Source organism: Cyprinodon variegatus, unplaced genomic scaffold (genome assembly GCF_000732505.1).
Source record: "Cyprinodon variegatus isolate N-32 unplaced genomic scaffold, C_variegatus-1.0 Scaffold17, whole genome shotgun sequence".
NCBI lineage: Eukaryota > Metazoa > Chordata > Actinopteri > Cyprinodontiformes > Cyprinodontidae > Cyprinodon > Cyprinodon variegatus.
The window spans coordinates 424,272-436,653 of record NW_015150470.1 but is presented as its reverse complement, the minus strand read 5'-3'; the positions used below and the strand labels follow the sequence as shown (position 1 = coordinate 436,653).

General features: G+C 38.2%; 1 protein-coding gene across 1 annotated transcript in view; it reads left to right on the top strand.

The window, feature by feature from the left end:
• Positions 1–9,741, top strand: part of LOC107092629 (kin of IRRE-like protein 1) — a 143,043-nt gene extending 133,302 nt beyond the window's left edge. Inside the window, exons 14-15 of the mRNA XM_015387216.1 lie at positions 4,010–4,084; positions 7,261–9,741. Of these exons, the coding sequence (XP_015242702.1) occupies positions 4,010–4,084; positions 7,261–7,875 (690 nt within the window). The 3' untranslated portion in view covers positions 7,876–9,741. The remainder of the gene's footprint in view (positions 1–4,009; positions 4,085–7,260) is intronic.
• The last annotated feature ends 2,641 nt before the right edge of the window (positions 9,742–12,382 follow it).

Genomic DNA, 12,382 nt, shown 5'->3' with positions numbered 1-12,382 from the left:
TGATATAAGATGGAGCTTGGCCATTTAAGGCCATTTAAAAAAAATTTACCATATAAATTTTACTGCAACAAAATCTGAAAAATTTTTATCAAGCCCCTTTAGGTAAATCTTCAATAAAAACAAGTTTTGCCACTAATCACCCTGAAGAACATGTTTAACAGCTTTGCATATCTACAGACTGAAATATTGGAACATTCCTCCTAACAATTTTTGAAACTGAAGAGAAAAAGCCCCTCTTAAGCCATCCCACAGAACGTTTTTTTTTTTTTTTTTTTTTATTTCAATCGAGTTCCAGAATTGGGCAACTTAAGATGCTTATACATCGAAATAGCTATGCCAACTTGATTTTGATGTTCCTTTTCTGGGAGAACATACCTATATCTTTGCGGATCTTTTCAAGTATTTTTTCCTGTGGTTTTGAATTCCGCGCAACTGGAAGGATTGTTGGTTGTATTTTTTCCTTTTTTAGACATTTTTCATGATGCCTATCCATAGCAAACCTTGCTTATGAACATACCAATGACATAGCAATGACAGCTGAGTTTGAAAGGAGACGCCAAGTATGCAGAGTAGAAGCAAAGAGAAGAAAGAGGAGCGAGAAATTAAAGCCATCACCTCTTTCAATTAGTATGACAATATAAGATCCATAGGACACAAGTTAGAAAAACTCCAAGCCTTGGCAAAGAACCAGCCAGAATATTGGCAATGCAGTATTATGGTTTTTACAGAAGGTGTCCCTCTGCAAGGTTTTATGGTGAGAAGAGAGAGATTTAAAGAAGGCTTGAAAACTATACAGAGGTGAGTTAGAAGGGTTTGTGAACAAAAGGTGGTGTCATCCAGGACAGTGGATTTCATGAAGATTCTTCTCTGCAGCCCAGATATTGAACTGTTGGCAGTTAATTTGCATGCATATTAGTAGCCTAGAGTTTACCAGTGCTGTTTTGGAAACTGTTTACATTCCACCTTCTACTGTTGCACTTCTGCTGTCGACAGTCAAATGCAAATCTCACCTTACTTTGACTCAAAGCTTCAAATGTTTGATCTTCCACCTCTGCCATGGACACCCCTGCTTCTATGCATTATGGTGCTATGGTGCTTCTGCCTTTTATCTTTCTGTCGCTAGAACTCGGTACAGAGGCTACTGGACAGATTGAATCATAATAAGTCTCCAGGTTCAGATGGTGTCAACCCCAGAGCCATGAAGGCCTGTGTAGAGCAGCGCTGTGGGATTCTACAGCACCTTTTCAATCCCAGTTTGACCCTGGAAATAGTTACAGTGATTGTTCCAGTACCAAAGAGACTCAGCCAACAGTCCTCATAGACTGTAGACCTGTTTCCCATGATATCCAACATCATCAAGGTAGTAGAGAGACTTCTGTTGGTTCACCTGATCAAGCAAACAAGCAGCTACCAGGACCCCTGCAATTTGTTTATTACTGTGGAGTTGGAGTTGATGATGCCAACATTCACCTGCTTCAACAAACTCACTGTCATTTAGACAAGGCATACAGCACTGTGAGGATCATGTTCTTCGATTTCTCCAGTGTATTTAACACGTTTCAGCTTGACTTACTTTGTCGGTACTTTCAGAGGACTCAGGTGGAGGCAATAAAAACCGCCTGGATCAAAGACTACCTGACCAACAGACCTGACAAACAGACCACAGTTTGTGAGACTAAGCAGTCAACTGTCTAATCAAGTAGTCACCAGCACAGGAGCATGACAGGAGATGGTAAAAGACAGACTATTGTCATCTGCAGAAATAATCTCAGGACTTACAGAATACTCTGTATTCTTTGGGTGCATCAGAGATGGACTAGAAGCTGAGTATAGGGAGCTGGTGAATTGCTTTGTGACATGGTGTGGAAACAATCATTTGATTCTAAATATGAAAAAACAAGGGATGTGATTGTAGATTTCAGAAGAAAAATAATAAAGCTGAATCCTATTAATGATCGACTGTACTTCCTAAGGAAGCTTAGGTCATCAGTGTTTGCAGCAAGATGCTGCATATCTTCTATAACTCTATTTTGGAGACTGTGATCTCTTTTTTTCACTCAATTACATTCAGTTTATTTATATAGCAACAATTCAATCAGATCACAGTCAGATTGTGAACAAAACATGTTCTGTCTAAGGAAAACAAGCTAATAGCATTTAGTCAAAGAGTTTTCAGGACAAGCTCGTCCTGGTGAGGATGTGGCAGCAAGAACGAGATTTGCTTGCATTTTGTTGTTGAATCTATAGCAATCCCTCACATTGAGCATGCATCTAGTGACAGTGGAGAGGAAAAAATCCATTTTAACAAGAAAAAAAGCTTCCAGCAGATTTACAAGAGGAACACAGAGGCACTAAGCAATATATACTTGGAATATTTGAAAAGGTAAAGATGAATTAGCTCAAAAAGTGCTTCTGTATAGCAAACAAACAGTTAAGCAGAAGAGCCATGAGCTAGTCTTCATTTCAAAGGATTACAGGAGAGCACAAGAAGTTAGTCACAGTAAAAGTTGAGCCAATAGCTATGTCTAGGGTATAAACAGGAATATGCACTAAAAGACACGCATCAATATTTGAAGTTGTTGATGGCAGCAGCCTTTCCTCTCCAGGATGGTGTCACAGCCAAACAGGAACAAACCAGATAAAATGATTCTACTATGCCGGAGAATAAAACAAAGAGAACATAAAATTACTTTAAAAAGCTCCACACATAAAGAAAGTTGTCTCTGTTCTAGGAACTCCTCTAGAAACTCCTCTACTTTCACAATGAAAAATTTGTCATAAATTGGAGAACAGTGAGCATAATCTTCAGAACATTGTTAAACAACAATGTCTTGAGTCAAAGACTTCACCAGATTTGGTGCAACAGAGACCTACAGAGAAGATTTTTCTCGTCTACATCTGTTAATATCTACAAATCGTTGACAAAAAAGACAACGAATTACAACATCAAATTTTCTTTGGAAATGAAAAAGTATTTTTGTCATGAGTTAAATTTTGATTTTGATCTGCCGTTTGAGTGGACCATTCTCCAGTTATAAATGAAGTACAGCTGGAAAGTTACATCTGTCCTAGTCTCAAATATTTTCCTGCTTTTAGAAGGGAAAATTTAGCCTTACACTGGATGTAACTCCATCCACCTTTACGTGGCTATGACCAGCATCTCCGTCCAGGCTAAAGTAAAGCATCCCCACTGCATGACGCTGCCAAAATTATGTTTTGTGTTATGCTGGTGAAGATTCTCAGTCATTCAGATCATAGTGAAACGTCTTCAAACATGGAAACAGTTCAGTGGATTGTTTTTTAACTTTTTTGGTATGTTTTGTGTTAGTCTTTTGACTTCTGCTCTTCTACGTTTGCTGTGTTGCAGGTATGACATGTTCCAAACAAAATAAGATATATCTTCCTTGCAATAGCAAATTTCTTCTTCATGCTTTTTCATAAAAGCCACATTTTGAGAAGTTGACACTGAGAAGTGTCAACAGTCCCACCTTATTTGTGGATCTAAGCAGCTACTCCATTGCTACCTAGTGATTTAATGGTAGTATGTCAAAGGATAGATACATTAAAACTGATCAATTACTTCATTGTCATTTACTGACAGGGTCACTGTGAAAAACTTTTACAAGATATGCAAACAAAAAAAACAAAAAAAAAACAGGGATTAATCAACATAAATACAGCTGAAACCATTGAAGCTCAGTTGAGAAAATAAAAGACAAACATGCACCTGTTCAATCAAACACTCACTTTGACATTTTGTTCATTTTAGAAAACCCATGGATTACCCAGAGAATCTAATCGGAGGCGTCCCTTTGAGAGGGTTTCAAACTACCGCTAACCGTTTCTCGTCTTTCTCTCTCTTGGGATTAAAAAGCTGAAACTCTGTTTTCCTCTTCCCTCCCTGTCGTCCTCCTTCTTTCCTTTCTTCACCCTCCCTCTTTCCGTGTGTGTTTTTTGTTGTTTGATGGTTTAGTTTTTGCCCTCTGTTTCCCTCTCTCCCTCCACTCAGCCGTTCAAAGACGACATGGACCTGAAGCAGGAGATCAGGAGCGAGAGCGACACGCGGGAGGAGTATGAGCTCAAGGTGAGATGAGTCAGCGAAGAGGTGATCATGTGCTGACACTGGAGGTTTTCAGGAAAACAATTATCTTCAGCATCTTTGGCATCATTTCCTGCATGTTGCATGAGCTCTGTGGTCAAGTTCATCTCCCAGTTCCTCTAAGGTCTTGTTATTCCTCAAGCACAGCATTTTAAAAAATGGTAGAAGGGTTCTTGTTTGCCAGAACAAAACTATTTTTATAAGACACTTTAAACTGTGCTGGGGAAAAAAAAATCCCCTCATCTCTGCAGAAATGTTCTTAAAATCGACCGTAAACATTTGAAGCCAGAAATGTTCCTGAGACCTAAGCCATCGCCTTTCTTTAACTAAAATAAACTCTATATGAATAGATGTTTATTTTTTTGATTATTTAACAGTCTCCTCTATCAGGGAATAGAAGCATTTTAGGTTATTTTGCAAGGTAGCAATCAAAAAAGCTTTTATTTTGAAACAATTCTCTAAAAGAGAATACATGTAAACATTCTGAGAAAAAAATTATCTGGAGCACTGAGGGTCATTAAACTGCATCAGTACGATAAGCATGGAAGTTACTTCTTTAAAATGATACTAGACCATTAAAAAAATTTTATTAAGTAAATTAAGAAATGTATTTATTTATTTATTTGCTGTTAATAGAAATAAGTATAAAACATGTATTAAATCTGCTGTACATCATCTTTTTTCTACATCATTTTGTGAATATTTAGCCATCTCTTTAAAGCGCATTGTCAAATTTTGTTACATCTTTTTTTTTATTTATATGCCTGTAAATGACTCTGGTGGTACACATTTTTTTTTCTGAAAAATTCCTCTTTTCTGCTGCTGTTATTTGTTATTTTTTCATTTTAACCCTTTGTTTTTGCTATATTACTGTGCATATACGGCTATTTGTGTATGTATAAAGCAACAGAGGTACAATGCTGCAAAGGGGGTAAAAAAGGAAGTACTGGAGCAAAAAATGTAGCAACTCCAAGCAAAATTTGGAAAATAGTGAAGAAAAGTCCAAGATCCCGTTTTAAAAAATGCAACAAATATTTGATTTTTAGAGGAATAAGCCCCCAAAAGTCTCAGGGTACAGTATAACGTCGGTTTTTACTGAGATGGGGGCTAAAACTACAAACACATTCACATGTTGTTGTGTAGTTCAGAAAAGTTTTGAAACTGTTTATTCATCATAGTTACAATTCACAACGTATGTCATCTCAAAGTAAATTCACAGAGACAATTCAAGCAGAATATACAGTAAGATTGGTAAAAAGGTTCTATAAGGAAACCAGCTGACTATTTGATAGATGCATGAGTATATTTCAGTAGTGATACTGTAGCAATACTTTTCTGTCTCTACAGTCTATGTACAAGCAAAGTTATAAATAGATACATTTATTAAATAGAATAAAGAGAGGAGGGGACTCAATTTTCTGTCACAGCTGCGAAAATCCAAACGACTCAAGGTCAGATTAATTTCAGGGCTCATCAGCATTCATTCATTCTTTTTTGAATTATTTAATAAACTTATTTCTTATCTTGATGCTCTGTCTCTGGTTGAAATTGTTAGGAACAGAATTTTCTTAACCCTTGATATCAAGATAAGAGCATCTGGGAAGGATTCACTAGCACTTAGAGTTGTTGGTTATTGGTTTATTTTATTAATATCAGATGGTCCTTGACCACTCTGAGCTTCTGCTTTGCTGCGAGGCACTGAAAGGCGGTCGGGCTCTATTAAGTAGCTTCAACAGTTTTCTCCATCTGGCATTTTGACAGTTCTACTGTATACCTGCTCATCACACCTGAGGCTGGAATTCTATTTAGGCCCAAATCTAAACACTATCAGGATGGACGCTCTTTTGGTCTTTTTTGTATATATAACTTGACTATAGCTTGACTATCTTTAAGCAAGACATTCATACAAATATCTCCGATACAGAAAATTCTGCAAGTTTTAAATTATTCAAATTTGCTATTTTAAAACATTGGGTTTTTTGCTGTTTTTATTTTTCATTTTTATTCTTAACACTTGACAGTTGTCAATTCAAAGCCCTGATTGGATATAATTGAATCTAATCAGCCATATACGGTATATGATTGAAAACAGTAGTTTTAAAGAGCAGTAAAGATGCACCTTTTTTCAGTAGAACATGGTCTACATCTGTATGGTGATTGTGTCGCCACTTTACTCACACACCAATGAAGATCGTGATGCTGTGGTTTTTCTTATCAAATTTTCATGACTGTCCTTGCTGGAGTTCATGCAGGAGAGACTAATATGCTTTTACCTAATGCCTTAACTCTATCAAGAAAGTTGCTATAATCTTGTTTCAACACACCATCATAAGCATTGATTTCCACCTAGTGGCACTATGAAGCTTGAAGGCAAAGCTTACCATGGAAAATTATGACCTTAAATTGCTACAAATAAATATCAACAGAAGAAAGGTGAATAGAGCCCTGCCAGTGGCAGGTTTTGTCATTAAACAGCACAAATTTTCAACACAATTTTGTTTTATTTAAATCTAAAAAGGTTAAAGTGCATTTGTGTACAGGCCCTTTACATAGATACCCCAAAATATAATCCATGACAACTTAATACTTTCTAAAGTTACCTCAATAATTGTTTGCATTTAATTCAAGGGTTTGAATTATACACAGTTTAACATTTTGGTAGCTGTTTAGAAGAATCTGCCATTATTGTGCATGACTGATATCCATAACAATGTCATGGTTGTATAATTTTTGTGCTCATAAATCAGAGGTTCTAGTTAAAGAGTGAGAAGATTCTGGTGGCAGCAGGGCCACAGTTTTAGTTTTACTGCTGTTATGACTAGTCTAAATGGGCTGCAAGAATGTAATGGTAAGGCATTCTGGAGAGTGTCACAAAAGCATAGTGTAGAGATAAGACATAAGCATGCATTGTCTTGAGGCTTTACAGAATTTCCCAGGAATCCATGCACTGTTTGCTGCATCGCACATAAATCGTAACAAATCTGTACTTGACATGAAATAGCAACACATCATCTACATAAAAAAACAATCATTCTACAATGGGAATGAGCTAAACCTGAAATATATGACAGTGTATTTGATAAGACATATGTTTCTATGAATACATTTCTGAAGCTTTATTGATTTTTTGCTAAACAAATCTTTTTCTGTCTAACCCACAGGATCCAACTAATGGCTACTATAACGTCCGAGCTACCACCCATGACGAGGCGCGACCCCAATCCCGTGTTGTCCACTACCAGGGAGAGTTTCGCCCCCCGAATCCTAATACCGGACCAGGTGGAGCCACTTCGAGCGGACCTTCTGCTGTAGCCAGTGGTGCAGTTCCTCCCAGCGCGGTGCCTGGCTCAAGAGCTGGCTGCTATGACCCTCGTCCACCCTCCAGGATGTCCCATGCTACATATGCCCAGTTTAACACCTTCTCCAGGGCAGCCCAGAGGCAGGATGTTCCTCCAAATCCTGCTCTTCCATCACCAGGAGATTTCTCTGGAGGAGACTGTGGCCTACTGGACAATACAACCCAACTACCATATGACAGCTATGGATTTCCCTCCCAATATCCAAGCTACCGTGTTGGCTTTGCTCCTACAATAGAGGAAGGGCCTGCCTATGAGATGTATCAAACAGGACAGGGGAGCGGTTCAGGGCCAGGAACAGGACAGCAAAGTCCTGAAACAGGCTTGGCAAAGTATGGGAGTTCTACTCGCTTCTCGTACTCATCCCCACCCTCTGACTATTCCCAAAGACACACACAACGAATGCAGACTCATGTGTGAGGAAAACATAAACATACTTCTTGAATTTATGCTTTCAACACTATTACACAACCTGTATAAATCCTAACGTGCTGTTTGTGAATCTGAGAGAATCTGTTTTCCTTTTTCATGGCAATCACTGCATGGATACCTGTTTTTACACTATTACAATAGCCAACATTTAGGAGCATTATGTACGACACAGAAAGAAGCAATGCTTCTTTATGTTAAATCAGGCAGTCTACGTTCTGTAATCATCTAAAGCAAAAGCGGAATGCGGAGAAAAGAAGAGAAGAGCACTTTGCCAACTTGACTTGGAGGCGGGTCAACCCTTGACCAGCGTTTAGACCACCCCCAGTCTCACAGTCCTCCCAAACCCTCCCATCTCTGTACATAATGTTACATTTGGGTCATTTCAAGATTATATTTCTTGTATAAAGCTATAAACAGCAAACCTCTAAGTAAAATACACATTTTTTCATTTTCTGACTTACATTGCTAATCACACAAACCCAGACATACAACCCCATGTCTGCAAAAAGAATGCAGCAAAGGGGAAGCTTGGACTATAGACATAGGTGGCGCTTGTCACTGAAACTTGCATAATGGCTTTTAATTACAAGATCTACCTTGATTTAAGTGGGACAGTTGTTTGGTGTGATCAGGTGCCACTTCTTATGTGCCAACACACAAGAAAACATGGTGTCTTCTGTTTATTTCACAGCGTGGACAATGAGGTGCTCCGGGTAACAGGATAATACAAGATAAAGGAGCAGTAGCAAGCGTCTCTTTGCTCCAACTCGTATTGTGTCTCTGTCTTCATCACCCATTTCTATACCTAATATTTCACCTGATGTCAGACCTATAGGAAGTGTTGTGAAACAATGTGTGGCGGCAGCGCCTTCTCATTCTATACATTTCTGCAATTTGTGCAAAAAGATACCTCCCCTACCCTAAAGTGTTCAAATGTACTTGTTTTTCTCACTTGCACAGTAGGATAGACTTTTTTCCATATTTATACTAAAGCGTATAAAAAAATGCATTCAGAAACATTTTATAATATTTTTATAAGGAGTTGTGGACCAAAGGTTCAGCATTTTGGGGGACACTCACTTTTTGATGTGTAATGCGGTGTTAACGTTCGGAAGAGATCCGAGTTCCTTTAAAATGAAGTGGTTTTTAATGTTGTAGGCTTAAAATAGAAAACTCAAAGAGATTCACCTCGAAATAACAAATATCTAGCAGGACAGGTTACCTGCTATGGATATATTTGTTTGGTGTGAAACTCTTTCTTTGACTTCCTGTCTTCTGACTGGACTGCCTTTTTTCTAAAGCTGGTGACGACATTCTAATTGAAGGGCCTGGAATGAGCAGCTGCTCTATCGGAGCAGTTCTGTTAACTTTGGAAGCAACCAGAAGGTTTAAATGTGGTTTAACATATCAAAGTGAGGTGAGGAGGGTTCTATCTAGCTCATATGGTACTTTGTACTATTTGTAAGTACGCAAATTTTCTCTCCACAACATCAAATTTGCTGGTGTTTGTTTTTTCATTGTGTTTTGTCAGGTCTTAGAGTGTGTGGCCAGCCTTTAAAAGCAGGTATTGGAAACGTGAAAATCTGGGGGAAGTAGAAAATGCAAGTACCTCCTCCTCCCCTTACTGCTCAGCTTTGCTCTTAAACGATTTTCAGTAGGGATAGCTGTTCTGTTTAAAGCTTCCGTATTATTCTACATTTTGAAAAGAAAAGATATTAACATTAAAGCCCTCAGAGCATGTGTTACACAGGAACATTTCTCTCAGATTAGGCATTCACCCTTTCCCAAAAACCTCCTTATTCAGCTCTCCTCTGGACAATACAACGTATAACTCCCTCTATAGTTAGAAACCCCTGATATGTAAAAAGCCTTAAAAATAAGGCCATCTTCTATTGCTTTGGTTATCTAGGCTGAAGAAGATGTAAGAAATATCCACTGATTAATTTGAGTACATTTTATTCCTTAAAGAAAACTAATATGGGCAAAGAAATCATTTTGTTCATAAATCATCAGTATTTCTTGCTTCTCCTCATTTAACCTCCTTGGTGAGTCACTTTTGATCCTTTGACCATATTTTTGTATCAATATGTTGCTAAAAGATTCAGTTTTGGTGGATTGTTCAGAACATCCTGGAATTCCACAGTTCCTGATGCCATGCAATCTTACAGATGCATATTGCCTTTACCTAGAAATTGGTCTGTTTTTCTGAATCAACAAGATAATGCTGCTGTGATTTCATAGTGGGTGTTTTGTTATTGTTGGCTCTGCATATTTCTAATGCTTTCCTTTAAAGAAGCTTCAACATGTCCCATTTGTGGAGTTTAATTCTTTTTTTTCCCCTTTCTTTTGGGACTCAGACACTAGGAAATTATCCTGTCTCTCAGTTATGTACTGTAGATAGAATCGCTATTAGTTTGTTGAATTTGTGAAGACCCCTCTACGCTGGTCGTTTCCCCTCTTCTCCTCTAAGTTTATCTTGTAAATTCAGAAAAACAGCTCTGAGCGGCTTCACCTGTTTCCATCATTATATAATCCCCATCAGACCAGTCCTCACTGCCAGATTATAACAACCCGGTAAACTTAATCCAGCGTAATCTAAGTTATCTGTCCGCCCACCTGTTTATTGACCTGTTCTGCACCCTGATACTGAGCCTGCCTGATTCCATTCTGCCTGGATATCCTCTCAGTTCCGCCTCTGGACCTCTGGATCTCTGGATCTTTCCAACCGGGACTGCCTGCGCTCCTGTCTGGACCACAAACCTCGGAAGCCTCGCAAAACTGCCTCTCTTCTTCCCTCTGGCTCACGAACCGGTAAAGTTTCACTATCTAACTGCTGATCCCCTGCTGCCTCCCTGCTTCTTTCAAACTCACCCCCGCTCACCAAACAGGCTTCTTAATAAACTGTGTTCCAACGTCACTCACCTGTCTTGGTCATATTTGGGTGAAGACTCTGTTTCTTACAGTTTATTAAGAAGCGTGTCTGATGGGGATTATATAGTGATTGAAACAGGTGAAGCTGGTCAGAGCTGATTTTGGACGGGTGGAGCAGAGCAGGTGTATGGACTGAGTGATCAGCCCAGAATCAGTGCATTTTTTTTTTTTTTTACATCCCCCAATCCACTGTTTATCTCACTATTATTGTCCATGTTGGCAACCTCCTCCTTAACCAACATTGCAACAGTCAGTTATTCCAATAGTCAGTTATAGTCAGAACACTTAGAGCAACTGACGTTGGTCTAAATGATCTAGATATGGATGGTTTTAGATGAGTAACCAATTCTCAAGTTATGAATTTTAAGATAGAATATCTTTGATATTCATAAATAGCATGTTTTTTCTTCTCTCTCCCATTTTGATGAGTCTACCTGAAGTTTGCTTTTGTGTCATAACATATTTATGCTCTAAGGCAGGGGTGTCAAACTGGTTCCAGAAAGGGCTGTGTGGCTGCAGGTTTTCTTTCCAACCATGCAATAGCACACCAGTTTCCAGTCATCTCATCAAGTTAGTTCAGCATTAACATGATGACATGATGATTGACTGGCATCTGGTGTGCTATTGCTTGGTTGGAAAGAAAACCTGCAGCCACACGGCCCTTTCTGGAACCAGTTTCACATCCCTGCTCTAAGGTTAAGAAAAGAAAGTATTGATTTTGTACTTAAAAGAGCCCAGACACCATTAAAAAAGGATTTAGCTGCAGTTTTTATGTAGAAATTCTCCTGGTAAAAGTCACAAAGTACTGCAACATATCTTTTTGTTTTTCTAAATAATCATCTCTTAATATGGGATTATTTTCCCATCTATAATATACTCATATTCAAGGGTGGTTTTTGTTTATTACCCAAGTTTCAAAACAGAGGATCTCCAGATTGATATTTTCATAAACTTTGGAGCAGTTTTAATTTTCCCTCCAACAGATTAATGTATTTCTAGTCACTAAGTTTGGATTCTACTCCGGTGTGCAATATTGGAGCGTTTAAAGTTTTTGTCTCTAAATAAATCAAAAACAAATTATTTTGCCATAAAGCCCACACAGTGGATTGAAATACTTTGTTTGTACTTTGTGCTTAATGAGATTCAATTACATTGCTCTCTTCAACTCAATACAAACTTAAAACTTCATACTTTGCTGTTCCATGAAAATGTTTATTAAAATTCATGGAAAGTGTGTCAGTAATAATGACCTATAAGCTACCAAGAGCTTAAAATAGCTTCCCCCCCTGAAGAACATTAAGACAATGAACATTTATTTTCCATCCTGCAATACTAGACTCTATTTTTCATTTAATACCTTTTCTTAACTTTCCATCCTGCATGCTTCACTGCAGATAAATTTAAAAGGAGCAGAAAGCAATAAGGAGTCACTCACTTGTATCTGTATTCTACATTTTGGAGCAGTTGAAAATGATTGTGCATTAAATAAGACCTCTGGCTGCAGAGGCTATCAGCCACTCCAGAAGTAATCATTGGCTCTTAATATTTATCAGCTGCCCCATCA